Source organism: Rhodotorula graminis, assembly GCF_001329695.1.
Source record: "Rhodotorula graminis WP1 unplaced genomic scaffold RHOBAscaffold_5, whole genome shotgun sequence".
Taxonomy (NCBI): domain Eukaryota; kingdom Fungi; phylum Basidiomycota; class Microbotryomycetes; order Sporidiobolales; family Sporidiobolaceae; genus Rhodotorula; species Rhodotorula graminis.
The window spans coordinates 1,416,539-1,437,673 of record NW_017264932.1 but is presented as its reverse complement, the minus strand read 5'-3'; the positions used below and the strand labels follow the sequence as shown (position 1 = coordinate 1,437,673).

The 21,135-nt window shown below is 69.3% G+C and overlaps 6 protein-coding genes across 6 annotated transcripts; 3 read left to right on the top strand and 3 right to left on the bottom strand.

Annotated features, from left to right (window-relative positions):
* Positions 1–395: 395 nt before the first annotated feature.
* On the bottom strand, positions 396–1,727 carry RHOBADRAFT_66327 (uncharacterized protein). Its single transcript, XM_018418939.1, has 8 exons — positions 1,687–1,727; positions 1,283–1,543; positions 1,189–1,220; positions 1,047–1,110; positions 861–948; positions 681–770; positions 554–598; positions 396–463 (listed from the first exon to the last, which is right to left on the bottom strand). Exons 2-8 carry the CDS (start codon positions 1,393–1,395, stop codon positions 455–457), a joined length of 441 nt encoding a protein of 146 aa, XP_018272173.1. The 5' UTR covers positions 1,396–1,543; positions 1,687–1,727; the 3' UTR covers positions 396–454.
* Positions 1,728–2,133: 406 nt separating this feature from the next.
* RHOBADRAFT_53105 (uncharacterized protein) lies at positions 2,134–6,074 on the top strand (the record flags this gene model as incomplete). The annotated part of the gene is made up of 10 exons (XM_018416675.1): positions 2,134–2,167; positions 2,305–2,428; positions 2,496–2,635; positions 2,704–2,788; positions 2,874–3,170; positions 3,296–3,547; positions 3,641–3,849; positions 3,949–4,026; positions 4,135–4,231; positions 4,307–6,074. 10 exons carry the CDS (start codon positions 2,134–2,136, stop codon positions 6,072–6,074), a joined length of 3,084 nt encoding a protein of 1,027 aa, XP_018272172.1.
* A 580-nt stretch (positions 6,075–6,654) lies between these two features.
* On the top strand, positions 6,655–8,059 carry RHOBADRAFT_43561 (uncharacterized protein; the record flags this gene model as incomplete). The annotated part of the gene is made up of 3 exons (XM_018414242.1): positions 6,655–7,072; positions 7,140–7,316; positions 7,377–8,059. The coding sequence occupies 3 exons, from the start codon at positions 6,655–6,657 to the stop codon at positions 8,057–8,059; spliced, it is 1,278 nt and encodes a 425-aa protein (XP_018272171.1).
* Positions 8,060–10,556: 2,497 nt separating this feature from the next.
* On the bottom strand, positions 10,557–11,836 carry RHOBADRAFT_43559 (uncharacterized protein; the record flags this gene model as incomplete). Its single annotated transcript, XM_018414241.1, has 6 exons — positions 10,557–10,654; positions 10,751–10,864; positions 10,926–11,220; positions 11,292–11,465; positions 11,535–11,717; positions 11,777–11,836. The coding sequence occupies 6 exons, from the start codon at positions 11,834–11,836 to the stop codon at positions 10,557–10,559; spliced, it is 924 nt and encodes a 307-aa protein (XP_018272170.1).
* A 298-nt stretch (positions 11,837–12,134) lies between these two features.
* RHOBADRAFT_53104 (uncharacterized protein) lies at positions 12,135–15,718 on the bottom strand (the record flags this gene model as incomplete). The annotated part of the gene is made up of 7 exons (XM_018416674.1): positions 12,135–12,557; positions 12,645–13,742; positions 13,824–14,332; positions 14,409–14,647; positions 14,731–14,988; positions 15,063–15,456; positions 15,526–15,718. The coding sequence occupies 7 exons, from the start codon at positions 15,716–15,718 to the stop codon at positions 12,255–12,257; spliced, it is 2,994 nt and encodes a 997-aa protein (XP_018272169.1). The 3' UTR covers positions 12,135–12,254.
* A 2,509-nt stretch (positions 15,719–18,227) lies between these two features.
* On the top strand, positions 18,228–19,127 carry RHOBADRAFT_7998 (uncharacterized protein; the record flags this gene model as incomplete). Its single annotated transcript, XM_018419205.1, has 4 exons — positions 18,228–18,413; positions 18,494–18,583; positions 18,691–18,922; positions 19,003–19,127. Coding segments are annotated over 4 exons (633 nt in total), but the record flags the coding sequence as incomplete, so codon positions are not given.
* Between the last annotated feature and the right edge of the window lie 2,008 nt (positions 19,128–21,135).

Here is a 21,135-nt window from a genome sequence, read left to right as displayed (position 1 = left end):
GGGAGCGCGCAGCCACTTCTCGACGAGCGGCGAGGGCCCGCGATACGCGAGGGTCTTGTAGGGCGGCGAGGGGTGGCGCGGGAGGAGGTCGTCGCCTTGGCGGACGAAGAACAGGGCGTGCGACATGGCCTGCGAAGTTGGGGTGGTCGGCGAGCTCAGGGTCGCAGGAGGAACCGCGAGAGGAAGCAGAGAGAAGCGGCGAGCGCGTCGCCAGAGCGCGAGCCCGTTGCCGGCCGCGCCGACTCCCGGCCGTCCGCGGCGACGCCGGCGGCGGCGGCGGACCAAGGGGCGCAGGCTCGAGCGACCGGGCTGCTCTCGATCGAGAAGCTTGCGCCTCTCGAGAAGAGGGGAAAGCGCGTGAGCGCGCAAGTCGGGACGTCGAGCTGGCGACGAGGAGAGGGTATCGCCGGCGAGCGGCAGGTTTTGCACATCTGGCTCCTGCTACAGTCGTCTCCTAGTTTGTCTGCGCGCAAGGACGAGAGCCAGAGTCAGTCTGACCGTCGAGAAGAGAGCGCACGAGGGAGAAGGAGGAGGCGAAGGGAGGAGGACGCACCGGCTTGATCTTGAAGTGCAGCGAGATGAGCGAGTAGACGAAGATCTGCAGAGACGAGGGATCGAGGTGTCAGTGCGCGTGTCGAGCAGGTCGAGGGCGCGCCAGAGCGAGGGAGGGAGGGACGCACCTTGAGGTCCTGAACGAGGTAGTAGAAGACGCGCATGCCGTCCGGGTCGTCCGAGTTCTGCACGTCGACGAGCGAGCCGATCTTGGCCGTCTGCGAGAGCGGCACAGGGATCGAAAAGTCAGTAATTGGCGCCGGGCGGCGGAGGCGCGAGACGAAAGGAGGGGAAGGGGGCGGACGCACCTCGAACGAGATGTGGTAGGGCGGGAGCATCACCTCGAGCTCTTGCCGACCGACGACGTTCTTCTTGGGCCACTTGGCGTCGTCCTCCCTGCGCGCAGGACCGGCAAGTTGGTCAGCGAGTCCGCGCGTGGAGGTCGGGCGACGAGCGAGAAGAAGGGGATCGGGGCAAGAGCTGCGACGACGCACTTGACGATCTCGGACTCTGCGACGATGCGCTTGAACTCGTCGAGGACGGCCTGCGAGAGGTGCACTGTGGTCGACAGAAAGAAGACGGTCAGCTCGTGCGCGAGGCGGCTGATCGAGGGAGACGAGGAGGGTCGGGACGCACTCTCTCGCCGCAGGAGGCCCTCGTTACGGTAGCTGTGGGAGTGAGAGGGTCAGTCTCAAGCCCTGTCGAGACGGAGAAAGGAGGAGGGACGGACTTGGTGTTGAGGGCGAATCGGAGGCGGTTGCCCGTGATCTCAAACTCGATGAACTCGTGGCCGTACGAGCCGACGTGGCCCGAGTAGTACCGGAGGTAGAGCTGGTCGGCCATGGTCGGTCTTGCGAGGTCGGGTCGTGGAGAGGCGACTGAGGACGAGGCGAGGAGAAGGAGGGCGAGGTGGTGCAAGCGGAGAGGCGGTGGAGGGCGGTGTTGAAGGGTGCGTCGGCTTGATGTACGAGTTGTGGGACTGTGCGAGTGCCTGCAGACATGCTCAGGGTCAGTGACGGGGCGCACCGTGGCGAGGCAGATGAAGCGAGCGGGGGAGGTGGCCCGACGAGCGATCACACGACTGATAGGGTCGCCGTGACCGCAAAGGTGCTCTGAGAAGGACAGGGTGCTCACCGAGCTAGTCAGTCGCAAGGCTCGTCGAGGGAATGCGGTGTGGTGGAGGAGCACGCCTGGTCGCCTGGTCGCGGCCGGCTCGCCTCGCTACCGTCGCTCGCCTCGCCTTGAGCAGGGCAGAGCAGCGCCAGGGTCAACCAGGGAGTCACTACCAGCGACCCTGTCCAACCCGCTCGGTCGCGCACGCCGTATTCACCTCGCCGTCCTCGTCGTCCGCCAGCCGACACAGCCATCGTCCCTCGGCACCTCCCTCGACAAGGCCGAGCACGCCTACGAGAGCGACCTGAGCACGTTCGACTTGTGCACACGCCCGCCAATCTCGCCCATCAAGCGCTCGCGCCTTTCCGTCCCCCACCGGCCCAGACCTCGTCCCTCGACTCGTCGCATTCGCTCCTGCCTCTCCTCCTCTACTTCATCAGATCCTGCACAACCAGCACCAGTACCGCCATGTCGGCCTCGGTCACGGCCAAGGTCACCGCGAGTGCGTCCACCTCGTCACTCTCGCCCCTCCCCCACCCCCTCCCGCACCTCGTGCTTGGCACGCTCTGCCCGCTCGAGCTGCACCGCCTCGACCTTTCCTCTCGCACACGAGACTGACTGGCAAACGCTTCGACGCAGCCATCGTCGGTGCGCCGTTCGCCACCGTCACCCAGACGCTCGGTGCGGCTCCTTCGGCAAGCGCGCACCCGGCCACCATCTTTGACCCGGCGTTCGGCTCGCCTGTCGCGTTCGACGCTTCCAAGTCCGTCCACTCCTGCACTCTCTCGATCCCGAGATGTGCCCCTACTGATTCGCGCTCTCTCCCACAGCCCGCTCATCCTCTTCATCGTCCAGGCGTTCATCATCGTCGGCCTGTCGCGCCTGCTTCACCTCGGCCTGCGCTACCTGCGCCAGCCAAGGGTCATCTCCGAGGTCATCGCGGGCATCCTCGTCGGGCCGTCAGCTCTCGGTGCGTCCCTCCCTCTCCTCATTCGCGCCGTCCGCGACTTGCCCTGACGCCCAGATTCCCTCGCGCAGGTCGAGTTCCCGGGTTCACGAGCAACATCTTTCCACCGGCGAGCGTGCCGTTCGTCAGCCTCGTCGCCAACATCGGGCTGTGCCTGTGCGTCCCGTCGTCCCCTCGCCTCCCTTCTCACCGCCCGTGCACTGACCCTCCCTTGGCCTCGCGCGCCCACCTGCACCCGCAGCTTCCTGTTCCTCGTCGGCCTCGAGGTCGACTTTTCCCTGTTCCGCCGCAACGTGGCCATCTCGTCGACCATCTCGCTCCTCGGCCTCGTCATCCCGTTCGGCCTCGGCGCCGCCGTGTCCAAGGGCATCTACGACCGCTTTGTCGACGCGGCGACGGTCGACTTTGGGACGTTCCTCTTGTTCATCGGGACGGCCAACGCCATCACAGCGTTCCCCGTCTTGGCGCGCATCTTGACCGACGAGAACTTGCTGCGGGACCACGTCGGCGTCATCGTCCTCTCGGCCGGCGTCGGCAAGTGCGTCGCTCTCCTCTCGCTCCCTCGTGTCGCAGCCCCGCCGCAGAGCGAGCGGTGCGGCCGGCATGTTGACGGCCGCGATGTGAGCACGGCACTGACCCCCTCCTCGCCTCGTGCGCCCGCAGCGACGTCGTCGGCTGGGTCCTCCTCGCGCTCGCCATCGCCCTCGTCAACTCGACGTCGGGCCTCATCGTCCTTTACGTCATCTTGACCTCGATCGGCTGGACGCTCGCCCTGTGGTTCCTCGGCCGGCCGCTGCTCAAGTTTGTCGGGCGCAAGACGAGGAGCTTTGGTGAGCACGGGCCGAGCCAGAGCATGACGGCGTTCGTCCTGTTCCTCGTCTTGACGAGCGCGTGGATCACGGACCGCATCGGCGTGTGCGTCCCCCTCTTTCCCTCTCGTTCCGCCTCTTCAGCAGCACGATCTGACCTCGTCCACCCTCATCCTCCTCGCCGCACCTGCGCTCGCAGCCACGCCATCTTCGGCGCCTTCCTCGTCGGCCTCGTCGTGCCCAAGGAGATCCGTGCGCCCCTGACGGAAAAGATCGAGGACCTCGTCACGGTCCTGTTCCTGCCGCTGTACTTTGCCCTGTCGGGCCTCAAGACGGACCTCGGCCTCCTGAGCGACGGCAGCATCTGGGGCTGGGTCGTGTGCGTCTGCGTCGTCGCGTTCGCGTCGAGTGCGTCGCCCTCGTTCCTCTTCCTCTCGTCGGTCGTACGGGCTCGACCTTGCACGAGTTGGCCAGGACTGACTCTCTCTCTCTCTCGCGACGGCGCAGAGTTCGTCTCGTGTGGCGGCGTCGCCAAGCTGTACGGCATGGACTGGCGCGAGTCGGGCGCGGTCGGATCGCTCATGGGTGCGTCGCCTCCGTCACTGTCTCCTCGCCGCCGACGGTGTCCTCGGCGCTTGAGAGCCTGGGTCCAGTAGCCCTCGCATCTCACATTGACGCTTCTCTATCATGCAGCCTGCAAGGGACTCGTCGAGCTCATCGTCCTGAACATCGGGCTCAACGCCAAGATCCTCAACCCTCCCGTATTCGCCATGTTCGTCGTCATGGCCCTGTGCGTCCCTCTCGTTCTCTCGCCCTCGGCCCCCTGTACCTCGTGCGTCTCACTGACTAGTACATGCCCCTGCAGCATCACGACGTTCGTCACGACGCCGCTCACGCTCGCGTTCTACCCGTCGTGGTACCGCATCAAGGCCGAGCGCCTCCGCCGCGGTCTCGCCGCCGTCCCGCCCGCACAGGACAAGGCGCTCACGGGTGACGTCGGCGCGTTCGGCGACGAGCGCCGCCGGACGAGGTTCGCCGTCGTCGTCGAGCAGCTCGAGCACCTGCCCGCCGTCATGGGCTTCCTCCGCCTCGTGCAGCCTGCGCCGAGCGCGCCGGCGCACCGCGTTAAGCAGGTCGAGGCGCCTCCTGTCGTCGGCGAGAAGGGCGAGAAGAAGGCGGCGGCGCACGACTCGGACAGCGACGACGGCGACTCGGCCTCGCCGACCTCGCTCTCAACCCGTGCCGCCAACGGCGCCTCGACCTCGTCGCCCTCGAGCGCGATCCAGCTCGCCCTCCTGCGCATCGTCGAGCTCACCGATCGCACCTCGGCCCTGTTCCGCTCCGCCGAGTCCGAGCCGGCCCTCCTGCGCGCCGACCCGCTCTCGGTCGTCCTGCGCGCGTTCGCCCAAGGGCTCGGCGCCCACGTCAAGCGGTTGAGCCTCGCGCTCGTCAAGACGGACGACTATGCGCGGCAGGTCGCCAGCTTTGTCGAGGAGACCGAGAGCGAGGTCGTCGTCCTCCCGTGGGCGCTCCCCTCGCCGGCCTCGTCGTCGTCGTCGGCCGTCACTGCGCCCGCAACGTCGACATCGGCTGCGGCGGGCGCGTCGTCGTCGTTGAACGATGCCGGCGTCGCCGAGTCGTGGCTGCCGAACCCGCTCGAGGGCCTCTTTGGCGGCTCGTCGGCGAGCGTGTCGGTCCAGGGCGCCGTCGGGTACGCCTCGGCGCTGCGCGACGTGTTCGCCGAAGCGCCGTGTGACGTCGCCCTCTTCCTCGACCGAGCGTCGTCGGCCTCGGCGAGCGACAACGACCGCGTCGTCGTCGCCGGCCAGGCGCACCTCTTCATGGCGTTCCACGGCGGCAGCGACGACCGCCTCGCGCTCGCGCTCCTCGCCCAGCTCGTCAAGGCGCACCCGGGCCTGTCGGCGACCGTCGTGCGCGTCGAGCGCGCACCCGAGGTCACGCCCGCCGACCGCGCGCTGCTCGGCACCGAGCTCGGCGAGGACGAGGGCGAGGGCGGCGAGGCGAGCAAGACGCTGTCGCGCGAGACGGGCGAGCAGCCTCTCTTTACGGTGCACGGCGGCGCCGGCGCCGGCGACACGCTGTACCCGACCGTCGGCGGCGCTCACGGCGCCGGCATGCAATCCGAGACGGAGGACGACGTCCTCGTCTCGCGCCTCTTCCCCTCCTCGACCACCGCCACCTCGTCCGACGCCGACTCGGACCGCCGCATCGCGTTCGCCAGCGTGCGTTCGGGCGTCCCGCTCGCGCACGCCCTCGCGCGCCTCGCCAAGCTCTGCTCCGAGCTCGCCTCGTCGGCGTCGGGGGCGCGCGTCCCGCTCGTCGTATTTGCCGGCCGGGGCCGCCGCGACGCACCGTCGCACTTGGGCGAGCTGCGCGCGCTCCTCGGGAGCGCGAGCGCGGCTGGGACGCTGCAGCGGTCGGTCATTGGCGCGAGCGAGGTGCGGCGCGCGCTTGGCGACGCGGCGAGCGCGGTCGTGCTCGATGCCGAGAGGCGCGGTGGGGACGAGACGGTCGTCGTCGTGCAGCGGGGCGGCAAGCGCGGGAGGGTGCCGCGCTCGAAGGGCGTGAGCGCCTGGGGCGCGGGCGAGCTCGTCAAGGGCAACGGGGCTTGAGGTCCTTGAGCGCGACGTGGTCGTCTTTTTCGCTTTCTCTACCCTTCCTGTATCACTCTCTGTGTCTGTACCTCGTCGCACGCCGGTCGTGCGGCGTCGTGGCGCGCCTCGCGCTCCCTCCCTCCCTCCCGCCTCCAGCTCTCTCTCTGTCTCTCTTTTGTCTTAGCGTCGCCACCTCGTGTCTTTATTACTGTGTCATCTCACTCTCGGTGTCTGTGACCCGACGTTACGGTGAGTGCGAGAGCGCGAGAGCGCTGAGCCGCCTTTGAGCACGATTGACGGTCGCTCGCAAAGCGCTCGACGGAAGCAGTGTGGCTCTCGGTGACTCAATGCAGACGTATGATGCTCTCCAACCCGCACGCAAGCGAGCCTTTGTCCGTGGCGAGGCGAGCCGAGAGGCCGCAGGAGGCGTGTGCGCTTGCCACGCTCCCCCTCGCTCTCGTTCCACCACACCTCGCTCGCGCGCACCACTGCAGACCACGTGGCCTCGTCTGTGCACCTCTCTGTGCCGATCGAGCAGCATCGCCAACCGACGCACCGCCTCGACGCCGTCCCTCGTCCACACCCCCGCCTCGGAGCGATGAAGCCTTTTGGCGTCCCCCACTCGCCGCCCAGCCCACGCAGCACCCCGCCGAGGGCCACACACCTGTCCATCCACCCGCCACCGCCCACCGCACCTCTCCCCGACACCTCTGCGTCGCCGCGCCGTTCCTCGCCCAACTCGCACCAGTCGGCTTCACTCGTCGTCACCTCTCCTCTCCCCCGCGACACCCCGATACCTTCACGACCGACCCCCGCCGCCCTCGATGAGCCTGAGCTGTCGTCCGAGCTGAGCGAGCTGTCGGACAGCGGCGCCTCGGACGACGGCGTCGTCGACGACCAGCCGCCGAGCGGGACGGAGGGGGCGAGCACCACGGTGTCGCGACCGCGCCCGGTCAATCGCGGCGGGGCCAAGCCGTCGGTGTGGAAGGACCACGTCGCCGCGGCGTTCGACCAAGGTGCGCTGTCTGGTCCTCTCGCCCGCGCCCGAGCCCACCCCTGACTCTCTTCCTCGACGTGCGACAGGCCTCAAGCTCATCCCCGACATCGGCAAGCAGCACGTCCTCCTCAACGGCCGTCGCGCGCAGCGCAATGACCTCCTGTGCGAGTACGTGCGGCGGCAGACGGGCGAGCGTCGCACCCACCAGCAGGCGAGGAACCGGATCAGCACCGTGCGCGCCCGGTACCCGCACGATGACAAGCGTGCGTCGTCTCTCCGCTCTCTCAGAGAGACCCGAGATTGACCTCTCCATTTCCCAACAGTCGAACAGCTCCTCGTCGGCCGCCCCGTCTCGCAAGCCGCGATCGACCTCATGGACTGGGACGCCCTCCTCGGCCCCGACCAGTTCCCGAACGTCGCACCTGTCCTTTCCGACCTCGACAGCACGAAAGCGCCCGGCAAAAAGCGCAGGCGCGCGTCGGCGACGACGACCTCCTCGAAGCGGCGCAAGGCGGTCCCGGCGTCCACGCCCGCCGACGGTCGCCGCGCAAAGGGCCCCTCGACGAGCGGCTCGACCCCGAGCCACAAGCAGCTTTTTGACCCGTTCGCCTCGTCTGGGCCGCCGCCGCCGAGCCGTCGCCCACCGCCGCCGCCACCGCCTGCGCCCTGGGTCGAGCCTCTTCCCGTCCGCCCCCTCCCTCCCCCTTCAGCCGCTCTTCCCTCGCGCCCCCTGCCTGACACCACCTACCACCCGTTCGTCTCCAACCTCGCCCGCGTCTTCTCGAGCTACGAGCCCGCACGCGACCACACGACGACGGCGCGCGTCCTCGTCGGCCTCGGCGTCGACTCGTGGGACGCGCTCGCCGACTTGTGCGCGTTCGAGCCGAGCACGGTCGAGCGCCTGTACGAGCACCTGCGCAAGGAGGTCGGCCTCGGTGCGCTCGAGGTCGCGTGGGTCAAGAAGGCGGTCAGTGCGGCGAGGGGCGGGTTTGCGAGGGGCGTGTAGCTCGTGGAGCGGCTGGGATCTCTGTGTCGATCGTCGTGTGCCTTGCAGTACTAGTCGCTCTCTGTTCTGCGCGTGTGCGAGAGCGAGCAAGCTGTGCGAGTTGAGCGTGCCATTGCTCGTCGACGCAGCTGTCCAGCGCCGCTCGCTCACCCCGCAGCCAGTCCAGCAAGGCTCTGAAGCTCTCGAGACGGCTCTACCGGCGAGCCAGGCCTGCGCGCACCTCGCGCCCGGCGTGCCCGGCCTCGTACAGCGTGCCGACGACGACGCGACGAGGTGTTCCCCCAGCTCTCTCGCCTCTAGCGGCTCAGGAGACTGATTGCTGCCCTTGCAGTGTCCTTGCAACTCATCGCAAGGCCCATCGCCGACCAGTACTTCCCTCGACGCGTCCTCGCCCTTCCAGCTCGTCATCAGCTCGCGTCACTTTTCCGATCCTTCTCTCGACAGGAGACCGACAGAGCCACTCGGGAAGCATGCCGGGAGCTCCTGTACGTCCATGACCTCCTCCCGCGCCCAGCTGCGCACCGCCTTGACCCAGTCTCGCGTCCGCAGTCTTCCCTCTCCGCTCGACGACGACGCCCGCCTCCCAGCACGCGTGCACTCGTCAAGCCTTGCGCGCCGGTCGAGTTGGTGGACCAGATGGGCGACCTCGAGTCGGTGCGTGTCTCTACCCCACCTTTCGTGCGCCATTTTGCCGACCTGGCCCTCCCCCCCCGCAGGACGAGGACAACGGCGAGGGCGCGCCGGGCAAGGAGCGGTTGTGGGACGCAGAGCTCGATACCGTGCTTCTTAAGGGTACGTCGTGCCCGACCTCTCTACTCTCAACCGGCAGGCGCAGTGTACTCACCAGCTGTCCCCGCTCGTAGGCATGCGCCTCTTACCCAAGATGCGCACGCGCACCGTCCACCTCGAGTCGGACGGCCAGTCGATGGGCCGCAATGGCCTGCTCGCCGAGTACGTCCGCCGCCAAACCGGCAAGTACCGCTCGCGCCGGCAGGTGACGAGCCACCTCGTCTCGCTCCGTCTAGCCATCGTCGGCAAGCAGCGCCGTGCGTCGCGCTCTCCCTCGCCTATCTGCCTTCTCGGCCCAGGACGTCACTGACTAAAAGTCTCTTCGTTCACGCAGTCAACGACCTGCCGCTCTCTGTCGGCCACGACCTCTCGGCCGCCGCTTTCGCCGCCGTCAACTGGTCCGACCTCCTCGGCGCCGACCTCTTTCCCGAGACGGCGCGAGCCGCGTTGATCGCCAACGACAAGGTTAAGCTCGAGTGGAACGCGGCCGTCTCGGCGCGCAGGAAGCGCCGCATGGGCCTGAGCGCGCTCGAGTCGGCGAGGTCGAGCCGGCCCGAGAAGTCGCGGCCGCAGGCCGCCTCGTCGCGCTTTGTCGACTCGTCGTCTGCCGATGGGCACGTCGCCGAACCTGACGACCTCGAGCCGCACATCGAGTCGGAGCCCGTCGAGCCGGCGCAAGCGGGCACGTCGGCGAGGTCTCGCAAACGGCTGCGGTCGGCGTCGAGCTCGAGCGGCGAGGCGGACGCGGCAGTCGAACGAGTCCGGCAGGAGGACGCGCAGAAGGCGTCGAGCGAGGGAACAGGGAGGTGGGCGGGCTCGTCGCCGTCGTCGAAAAGGGCGCGCGGCATGCTCGACCTGCTCGCCGCGTCAAGTCCCGCACGCGCCGCGGCGCCAAACCCGTCACCCGCCCCCTCCTTTCCCTCCTCTTTTCCTCTCAGCATCACCCACCCTTCTGCGATGCCTCTGCCAGGCCCGCTCGCCGACCTCGCCCTCGCCACGTCATCGTCGAGCCGAATCTCGCCCTCGTTCACCACCCTCTCGCCAAGGCACTGCGACCTCTCGGCTTTCCTCGCCGGCTTGCACCCGACACTCGTCGCTCTCGCACCCTCCCTTGACGCCGCCGGCTTCAACACGGTCGACGCGCTCGCCAAACTCGTCCTCCTCGAGCCGTCGACGATCGCGCTCGTCCTCGAGTCGGTCCGCCGGCGTGCAAGCTCGCCCGTCTCGGTCATCCACCTGCGACTGCTCGGGCGTCAGCTCGACGACGCTGGGCGGGCGCTGCGTCGTGCGGCGAGGTGAGCGGCGGGTTCGTCGGGCTCGAGGGCGCACGTTCCCCTCTTTTCCCCCTCGCTCTCTCTCCTTCGCCTTCTCTTTCCTTCCCTTCTCACGTCTCTCGGTATACCCCACTCTGTAGCCGTACCATTCTTGTCGTTGTGCATGCCCTGCCTGTCGAGCATTTAATGCAACTTGCCTTTCTTCTCTCTTTCGAGCTCTCCTGCGAGACGAAGAGCTCGAGCGTGCTCGTGGCCTTCCTGCCAACTCGGCGAGGCACCGCAAGAGCGCGTTCGTGAGACTCTCTGGCCCTCGTACACACGTCGTTGCCAGGTCAAAGCAGAAAGAGCTCGCAGAGGATGTGGCGAACGGTCTGCTAGGCACTGCTTCAATTTCAAGGACGGCGACGACAAGCTACGAAGGAGAGACGAAAGGCTCAGACGTCCCACTTGTTGGCGGCGACGAACTCGCGCCACGTCTTGACCGGGACGGCGAGGTCGCGTTGCGAGGGCGCAAGGTCCTTGCCGCCAAAGTCTGTCGAGTCGACGAGCGAGGAGGTCAGTCATCGTCGTCGAGAGACGCTCGAGAAGAGAGAGAAGAGAGAGAGAGAAAGAGAGAAGAGGGACGCACAGCCAAACTCCTCGAACCAGAGGAGCATGTCGAGCATCTCGGCGCCGGCAGGACCCGCAGCGGCAAGGAAATCGTCGTGCGGCATCTGGTAGTACGACGCCTTGGCGCCCGTCACTGCGTGCTCGCCGAGCGTCAGTGTGCGCGTAAGAGAGGGAGGGAGAGAGAGAGGACGGACCCTCGGAGAACTGCTTGACCATGTCGTCGAGCGAGATCTCGTCGGACGAGGCGAGGATCTCGCTGCCAGGCCCAAAGCTCTTGCTCTCGATCGCCTCGCGCACGTACGCGCCATAGTCGCCGTTCGTGTCGACGAGCGCGAGCTTGGTCGAGGGCGAGATGGGCATCGCAAAGACGAACGAGCCGTCGGCCTGCTTGCGCGGAGCGAGCATGCCGAGCCAGTTCTGCATGTAGCACCCGGCCTCGACGTTGGTCGTCGGCAGGCCCGACTCGCGAGCGTAGGCGGTGACGGCGGCCTGCGACGAGAGGAGGGCGAGGTCAGGATCCGGAAGAGGCTCGAGCGAGGAGAGAGGACGAGAGGGCGCACCTTGGAATCAAAGTGCTCGACGTGCTTGTACTTGCCGCCGGACAGCTCCTTGACCGGCTCGAGGCCGCTCCAGATGAAGTGGCTGACGCCGGCGGCCTTGGCGGCGTCGACGATGCGCTTGCCGTCCTTGACCTCCTTGTCGAAGCTCATGTGCGCCCAAAAGTTGGTGACGGCCTGCGAGCGCGCCCTCGTTCGTCAGTGTGCGGCTTTGTAGAGAGAGTTAGGTGGCACGACGAGACGCACAAAGACGATGTTGGCGCCCTCAAAGACGCGGTCGAGGTCCGAGCGCGAGTCGGTGTCGGCCGACACAACCTTGACGCCTTGGTCGGCGAGCGCCTTGCTCGCCGGTTTGCTCGTGTCGCGCGTGACGCCCACGAGCTGGTAGTCCTTGTCGGACTGGATGAGGTGCGAGATGACCGAGCCGCCCTGTGCACGACGAGGGAGGGTCAGTGCGGCTCGACGAGGATTCGAAGAAGAGGACGCACCTGCGCGCCAGTTGCGCCGATGACGACGACGACGGGACCGTTCGAGGAAGAAGCGACCATGATGAGGTGGTAGGTGGAGAGTGCGGGTCGAGCGAGGGAAAGAAGGCGAGGAGAAGGTGAGGTGGAGAGAGAGGGAGGGAGAAGGGGGAGCTGGCGCTTTGTACGACGCCGGGTGCAGTGCCTGATCTTCTCAGCAGCGAGCGTGACCCAGGCTTGCAGTCAGCGTGCTTGCAAGCAAAGGGAGCAAGCAACGATCGGCAGCTGAACGGAGCGGCACCCCGCTGATTGCCCAGTCGAGCGGGGGAACTCGACGCTGAGTCTGCGCTGACTGCTCGTCCGAGAAAACGCTGCACGCGCGAACGATGACCAACGAGCCAGGGTTACAGATGCTTCGAGCTCACGTCTAGGGCGAGCTCTACAGACGACACGCACGCACCGCGCCCTCTGCCGGAGAGGGCGGCGAAACCCCTCGACCCGCTCAGGCCCCCTCGCCCTCCTTCTTGCCCTCGCCCTCGTGCTCGCCCTCCTTCTCGCCCTTGTTCTCGCCCTCGTACTCGAGCGCGCGCTCGCGCTCCTCGCTCGAGCGCCGGCTCGGCGCCTCGTCCACCTCCTCGAGCACCATCGGTGGCGGGCTCGACACGCCGTCGCCGTCGGCGTGCAGGTTGGCCTCGTCGTGCGCGAGCGGCTGCGCGTCGGCGAACGAGGGCGAGTGCGGCGAGGGTAGGCCGAGGTCGGTGTGCTCGGGGTCGACGGAAGGGAGAGGGAGCGGGCGCTCAGTCGGCTGCGGGGTGAGGAGGCAACGAGTCAGTTTTGCGGAACGACGACGACGACGACGACGAGAATGACAGAGAGAAAGAGTGAGACGCACCTTTGCCGAGCCGGCCGCCTTGCTCTTGCGCTTCTTCTTGCCCTTCTTGCCCGCCTTGGCCGGCTTGTCGCCCTCGAGCGCCGCCTCGTCCTGCCCGTGCCCGGCCTCGACGTCGTCGCCAAAGCTCGTGTCGCCCATGTCGCTCGCGCCGTCGAGCTCGTCGCCGTCGCCCTGCGCGGGCACGTCGAGCTGCTGCGCCTGCGCCTGCGCGAGCGGCTGCTCGGCCTCGGCCGCGTCCTCCTCGACCGCCGCCGGCTTGTGCTCCTGCGCACCCGACGAGCCCGAGCCCTGCTGCTCCCACGCTTGGGCCAAGCTGCGCACGCTGCCCTGGCGCGGGCTGATCGGGCGCTCCTTGCGCTCGGCGGCGCGGTGCAGGCTCGACTGCGACAGCGAGCGGCCAAGGTCGCCCGCGTCGCTCGCGCCGTCGTCGCCGTACGCGCTGTGCGCGTCACCGTCGTCGTCGTCGGCGTGATCGTGACGGGGCGACGACGGCGAGACGGCGCCCTTCTCGGGCGGCGGCGGACCCTGCTCCTCCTCGCGCTCGCGCTCCTCGTCACCGTCCATCCTCTCGCCTGTCGCGCCTACGACCGCCGCCCCGCCGCCGGCAACCGCCGCGCCGACGGCGGCGCCGACACCGAGCGCGCCCATGGCGCGGCTCATGTCGTAGTCATCGTCGATGACGAGGACCGAGTTGCGCTGCTGCTCCGAGTCGAGGCCGGGCGAGTCGAGCGAGTTGAACGAGTCGAACGAGGGGAGCCCGGGCGCGGCGACGGCGGCGTCGCGCGGAGGGAGCGCGGGTGGCTCGGCGGCCGACGAGGAGAAGAAGGAGGTGGCCGAGGGAGGGCGGTCTGGGAGGGCAGGAGGGCCGGCGGCCGACAGGGCCGAGGCGCCCGCTGCGCCTGCTGCGAGACCTGCACCGGCGGCGGGCGCGAAAGGCGGCGGGAGGCTCCTCGGCGTCGCGAGGGGCGTGTGCGCCGGCGAGCGGGCGGCCGCGTCGGCGGCGAGCTTCTTGTCGTCGTCGGGGAGGGTCGCGACGACGGGAGCAGTCGGCGTCGGGGGCGACGCAGGAGGAGGGGGTGCGGTTGGCGGAGCGCAGAACTGCGAAACGAGAGGGGAGGAGGAGAGGGTCAGTGCGCGGCTCGACTCGAGAGCGAGGGCGGCGGCGGACAAGGGACGCACCTTGCCGATGCTGGCGACCCAGCCACCCATCTCCTCCCACCCGCCATCGACGCCCTTGCACCTCACGACGTGCCTCGCGCCGCTCCCCTCGCCCTTGCCCCCCTTGCCCAACGTCTCGATCAACGTGAAGACGGCGTCGAGCGGCTGCTTCTTCTTGGCCGCCTTGGCCGCCGCGGCCGGGTCGGCGTCCGGGTTGGGCGAAGGAGCGGGCGCAGGCGTCGGCATGGGCCCGAGCGTGCACAGGGCGAGGTTGAGCGACAGGTGCGGCGACGAGTGGAGGAGGAGGTGCTGCGCCGAGGGCGTCAACGGCGGGTAGCTCGCCGTGCTCGGATTGGCGGACGGCGACGCCTGGTCGGACGAGAGCGAGGCCGAGTCGGTGTCGTCCTCGGCGGCGGTGGCGTCCGTCGAGCTCGAGGTGGACGAGGCGGGAGCGGTCGCTGCGGCGGTGACGGTCGCCGGCGGGGGGCCGTAGATGTGCAGGTGGCCCGACGGCGTCAAGATGAAGTAGGCTGCGGACGGGTCAAAGGGCTCGTCAGTGAGGGAACGTGCGCAAAGGAGAGGGCGCGACGAGCGAGGGGGACGGACCGGGCTTCCAGCTCTTGAGGATGCTCGTCTGGCGCTCGAGGAGGCCCTCGCGGACGACGGTCGTGAGCACGTCGCCCTTGCCGTTCCACACGACGTCGTCGAGCGTCTTTGGGCGCGTGTCGGGGAGGACGAGGTGGTTCAGGCGCAGGAAGTGGTGCCACTCGGCGTCGGGCGGGACCGAGTCGACCGTGGCCGACAGGAACATCGACTGCTGCTGGTTGCCGAGGAGCATTGACGAGCTGGGTGATTGGGCGAGAGGGTTAGTCGGGAACGAGAGAGAGGGAGCGCGGCGAGGAGGCGAAAAGAGAGACGGTCGACGCACTTGGCTTGCTCCCACGCGGCCCAGCAGCGCTTGATCTCGACGAACGTGTCGCGCTCCTTGACCTCGGTGCGGTCGCTCCACAGCTTGACGGCGGCGAGGAGGTCGTTCTCGCGCACGACCTGGAGGCGCAGCTGGGCCTCGAGCTGGGCGCGCAGGAGGACCGGGTCCTCGAGCGGGGCGAGCGAGGGCGCCGAGAGCGGGAGCGACGACTGGGTGAGCGAGGTCGAGAGGCGTGCGAGGAGCGGCGCGGCCGTGTCGCTGCGAGAGGGGGACCGAGCGTCAGTCGCGAGAACGGGAAGATGGCGCGCTCGAGGAAGAGAGGAGGGACGGACCGCTCGCGCTGGACGGCGTCGACGTGCTTGCCGAGGTCCTTTTCCATGAGGGCGAGGTGCTGTTTGAGGTCGACGCGGCAGCGCAAGAGCGGGCCGACGACGTCCTTTGTGATGCGCTTTGCGAGCTCTTGGTGGGCGTCGGCGGTGCGCAGGTTGGTGTCGCGCGCCTCCTGGAGGATCTGCTGCCAGCCCTCGGAGCCGTTGCCGCCGAGCGACATGGCGGCATCGTGTGCGTCTTGGGCTGCGCCGGGCGACGCGGGCGAGGTGGACGACGACGAGGGCGGGAGCGGGATGAAGAGGGACGCCTCGGGGAACGGGGTCGCGATCGGGGTCGACGACGGGTGCGAGAGCTTCTTGAGAGTGAGAGCGTGCGAGTTGTGGGCCTCTGCGATGCCTGCGGAGGGGATGGACGGAGATACGTGAGGACGCGGTCGAGGAGGACGAGGGGAAGGCGAGGGCGCACCCTGGTAAAAGGTGGCCGTGTCGCGTGCGATGCGCTTTAGCTGGTGGCCGCGGTTGATGAGGATGTCGCTCGACTTGGCGGCTGGTGGAGGAGGGAAAGCCTCGGCGGGAGGATGGCGAGCTGCTTCGAGCGGGCTCTTTGGGTAGCCGTGCGAGGTGGTGGCGGATGCGCCGTACGAGCTGAGGCGCAGCATGGTGCGCGCAGGGACAGCTCTGTCGGTGCGACGAGAGCGAGAGAGGGAGCGACGGCGAGAGACGCGACGAGGAACAACGAGCGGACGCGACTCTGAAGCTCCAACCCCGTCTCGACCCTCGAGCGACCTGCCTGTGCTCTCAAACGCCGCCCTGTACCACCCAGGGACCACTGCGCGACCCGCTCACCGACCAACGCGCGTCGCCGCGTCGACGACTCGCCCCCGTCGTCCCCCCAGCCCATCCTCATCACCTGCGTCCCTCGGTTCACCCCCGAGCCTCAATCTAGTGCTGCCTGCCACCACTGCGACACCCGACAAAGTCCCACACGCCCTCGCGCCCAACATCCACCTCGTCGCCGTCGAGTAAACACGGCCACCGACTGTGCGTGACTGATCCTCTCTCACCTCGCACCGCCTACAAAGGCGCGCTCTGGTAGGCTCTGCCGCGACCTACACACACTGACTCGGTACCTGTCCCTCCCTCCAGTCCTCCAGCCGCGACGCCGACACTCGACCTCGACCCGTCCTCCCCCACCTCGCACCGCCTCGCGCCCAACGCCTCGCCTCGCTGCATGGCGCCCGCAGCCGTGCCCCTCGTCGCCGTCGAGCAGCCGCACGACGTCGGCCTCCCCTTCCAGCTCCCGGCCTCGTCCCACCCGTTCCCGCCCGCCGCACCCTCTCCTCCTCCCGCTCCCGACGCCGCGTCCTCGACCGACGCCAACGCCGACCCGCAACCCGCCGAGCCCGTCGCGTCGACCTCGTCGCCGCGAGCCCGCCGCAGCACGACCCGCTCGCCTCGTCGACCCTCTCGCGCCCTCGGCACCCCTCCTCCGCCGACCCAAGCGCCCTCGCCCTCGGTCAACGGCCTCGCCGTCACGACCCTCACGCCCACCTCGCGCTCCAACCCCAAGTCGACCACGACCCCGCGCCGAGTCGGCCCCGGCGGCCTCCCGTTCCTCCCGGCCTTCTCGCCGGCCGACACGGCGTGCGCCTTTGCGGCGGCGACCGCACCCTCAACAAGCACGGCCGCGGCGAGGACCTCGTCAGCTGCTACGAGTGCGGCAGCTCGGGCCACCCGACCTGCCTCGAGTGGGACGACTGGGGCATGGTCAAGCGCGTAAAGGCCTACGCCTGGCTGTGCCAGGAGTGCAAGCGGTGCGAGGTGTGCGACGAAAAGGGCGACGACGTGCGTCCCACTCTCTCTCTCTCGCTCTTTCCCTTCTCTCAAGCGCACCCGAGCCTGACCACGAGCGGTCCCGTCACGCAGGACGACATCCTGTTCTGCGACTCGTGCGACCGCGGGTGGCACCGCCAGTGCCTCACGCCGCCGCTCGCGTCGATCCCGCGCGGCAAGTGGACCTGCCCGACGTGCGTCGCCCAGAGCGAGCTCGCGCGCCTCGGCAGCATCCTCCCGCCCGACCACGGCAAGCGCGCGAGGAAGCAGGCGCGCCCAGTCGGGCTCGTCAGCACGCCGAGCCAGGCCGACCTCGAGCTGCCGTCGACGACGACCATGTCGTTGCGGCACCCGAGAAAGGTCAGGAGCGAGTCGCAGGAGGGCGCGGCCGAGCCGGCCTTCAAGCGCAGGAGGAGCGCCATGGGCTTCTTTGCGCCCGGCGGCGCCGTCACCGACCGCAAGGGCAAGAGCAAGGCGTTCGTGTCGGACTCGGACGGCGGCGACGGCGACGAGGACGAGTACGAGGACACGTCGATGGCCGACGCCGACGAGGACGCGCTCGCGGCCGCCATGCTCCTCCCCGCCGGTTCGACCGCGCTCGCCGCGTCGACCCCGGCCGCCGCGCTCCACCCGCGCATCAAGGTCCCGCGCCTCACGCTCAAGCTCGGCGGCGCGTCCTCGGTCCTTGACGGCGCCGGCGAACCCTGGGTCGACCCGACCGCGCTGCCGCCGCCGCCGCCGCCCAAGCGCGGGCCCGGCCGTCCGCCCAAGAAGCCGCGCCCCGAGCGCGACGCCCGCGACCGCGACCGCGACGCGTCGTCGTCGGGCCCGTACCGCCCGTGGCTCGCCCCTCGTCCCGACGTCGCCGTCCCCTCGTCGCCGACGTCGTCGCTCGGCGACGGCGACGATGCCGCACACGGCGGCGGCGACGAGGGCTACGACCCGTACGGCGGGCTCCTCAGCGCGGCCGAGGCCGATGGGACGGGCCGTCGGCCGGACAAGGTGGACCGCGAGCGGTTCAGGGAGGCGAGGAGGGCCGCAGAGCTGCAGGAGAGGGTCCGAGCGGCGGCGCTCGAGGCGGCGGCCAAGGGCGGCGGCGCGAGCGCGGGTCGGTCGCCGGGACCAGGTGCGGCGCCGCTGCCGGCAGCCGGAACGCCGAGCGGCGCACCTGCTGCGGCGGGCGTGCACGAGTTGCGCCCGACGAGGACGGCGACGCCCTCGGGCGCGGCGACACCTCTCGCGCCCTCGTTCTCGGCCCTCCCTGCCCTCCCCTCGCTCGCCACCAACAACGCGTCGAGCACGAGCACGAGCACGAGCGCGGCCGTCGTCCTCCCGCCAGCGACGCCCGGCGGCCTCCCGATCCGGCCCATCACGCACCTGCGCATCGGCGAGTTTGAGCTCAAGACGTGGTACCAGGCGCCGTTCCCGGACGAGTACACGCGCGTCGCCGACGGCCGCCTGTGGGTGTGCGAGTGGTGCCTCAAGTACATGAAGAGCGGGTTCGAGGCCGAGCGGCATCGGGTGCGTCCCTCTCCCTCTCTCTCCTTTCCTCCCTCCTCGTCGAGCAGGATCGTGGACTGACCAAGCTCGACGACCCGCAGCTCAAGTGCAAGATGCGGCATCCGCCAGGCGACGAGATCTACCGTGACGGCAAAGTGTCGGTCTTCGAGGTCGACGGTCGCAAGAGCAAGGTGCGCTCGCTCTCCCTCTTTCTCTCCCTCCTTTTGGCCTCCCGCGTTCTCTCGAGCACTTTACTGACTCTCCTTCCACCCGTCGTCGTGTCGGTCGCACTCGTCAGATCTACTGCCAGAACCTGTGCCTCCTCGCCAAGCAGTTCCTCGACCATAAGACGCTCTACTACGACGTCGAGCCGTTCCTGTTCTACGTCATGACCGAGTCGTCGCCGCAAGGCGCCAAGTTTGTCGGCTACTTCAGCAAGGAGAAGCGCTCGCCGACCAACAACGTGAGCTGCATCATGACGCTCCCGGTCCGCCAACGCCGAGGGTGGGGCAACCTCCTCATCGACTTTAGTGCGTCCCTGTTCTCTCTCTCTTTCCCTCGTCGAACCGGCGACGGTGACTGACAAAGCCTCGGTCCACCTCGCGCGCAGGCTACCTCCTGTCGAAAAAGGAGGGTCGGGTCGGCACGCCCGAGCGCCCGCTCTCCGACCTCGGCCTCCTGTCGTACCGCAACTACTGGACGCTCACGCTCGCGCAATATTTCGCGGCGCTGCCGCCCGTCGACGAGCGCCAGGAGCGCGACATTCGGTTCGAGGGTGCGTCGGCGACGTCTTTCTCTGTCTGTCCTCGCTCCTCCATGAGCAGCGCGAGACTGACTCGAGAGATCGGCATGTACGCAGACATCAGCAAGGCGACGTCGATGACTCGCGACGACATCTACTTCATCCTGCACGAGCGAGGGTGGATCATCGACCTCTCGAAGAACAAGTCGCCGCCCGTCCAGCCCGTCCCGCCGCCGCTCGCGTCGGCGCAGCAGCCGCAGCAGGTCAACGGTACGAGCACGAGCGCAACGGCGACCAGCGAGATCCCGCACGCCCCGTCGCCCGAGCTTGCCGCACCTCCCGTCGACGGCCCTTCCTCGGCGGCTGCACCCACATCCTCGACAGCGACTGCGCCCGCACCTGCACCACCCGCACTCGGCGCCGTCTCGACGTTCGTCCTGCCCAACCCGGGCTCGGCGCCGTCGTCGGCCTCGCTCCCCTCTTTGCCCGCCAACCCTTCCCCTGCGCCGGCCGCCCCGGCTCCGCTCCCTCCTCTGCCGTCCACCTCGGCCGCCGCACCGGCTCGTATCGTCGCCGAGTCGACGCCCAAGCCGCAGAAGCGCGCGTGGGGCGGCAACCAGTGGACCAAGCTCCGGCAGCAGCGCGAGCGCGAGGCGGCCATCGCCGCCGGCCTGCCGCCGCCGCCGCCCGTCATCAGCACGCGCGACCTCAAGCGTGACGCCGACGGCGGGCATGCGGCGCCGGCGACGGGCGAGAAGCGCAGGTGGGGCGGCAACCAGTGGACGACGCGCAAGCAGCGCAACGCCGTCGCGGCGTCGACCGACAAGCGCCCAACGGCGGCGGCGGCGCACCACCACGGCCCGCAGAAGGCGCCGACGATCCCGGCGGCGTACAAGATCGAGCCGTCGCAGGCCGAGGTCGAGGCGTACCTCGCGCGGCACGCCGAGACCAAGAAGCAGTGGATCCGCCTGCGCCCGACCGCCTCAAGTGGACGCCGTTCATCGTCACGAGGGGCTTTGGGCTCCAGGTCGAGGTCGGCAGCACGGCGTCGACGGCACGGTCGGCCTGCCCGAGGGCCAGAGCGGCGTCGGGGCCAAGGGCGGCGACGACTCGCGGCAGCAGGGCGCGCAGGTCGGCGACAGCGCCGTGGTCGGTGCGCCGGCCGAGGCCGGTCTCGACGAGCCGAGCCCGTCGGTGCACGGCGACGACGAGGACGACGACGACCCGTTCCTCGACCCGGAGCGCGCCACGTCAGCAACGTCGCGTTCGTCGCGCTCGCGCTCGCCTTCCTCGTCGTCGTCGTCGTCAGGCGGCGACAGCGACGACTTTGACCGGTACGGCGGGCCCGTCGGCAACAAGCGCCGTCGAGCGCCCGCACCGCGCCAGAACGGCTCGCGCACCTCGGCGCGCCGGTCGGCCGCCAACGCGGCGCCGCCGTCGACGCGCTCGCTGCGCACGACGCGCCAGCGCTCGGCCTCGACGCTCGAGCACGGCTCGCCGGCGGCCGGCCCCGCGCTGCTGCTCGACGACGACAACGTCGAGGAGGAGCAGGAGGACGAGCAGCCGTCATCGTCGCGCCGCGGTGGCCGGCCTGCCGCGCGCCGAGCGTCGCGCGTCGCGTCCCGGGCGCTCGCCGAGCAGACGGCGGCGATCGCGAGCTCGTCGAGCGACGACGAGAACGGCGAGCGCGCGAGTCGGTACCGGCGGCTTGCGGGCAGGAGGGCGGGCTCGAGGGCCGGCGGTGCTGGAGAGCAGCTCGTCATCGACGAGGAGGAGGACGTCGATGCCGAGGGCGAGGTCGAGGTCGACGAGGAGCGCGAGCAGGAGCAGGAGCAGGAGCAGGGCGAGGGCGCGCTCGTGTCGCCCGAGCTGTTCGCGGGCAAGGCGCCGCTCGAGCTTGGCGGAGGAGGAGCGGGCACGTCTGAGCTGGGCCTGCAGCTCACGACGGCGCACGACGGCGGCGACGTCGTCATGCAGGCGGCTTGAGCTCGAGCGTGCGAG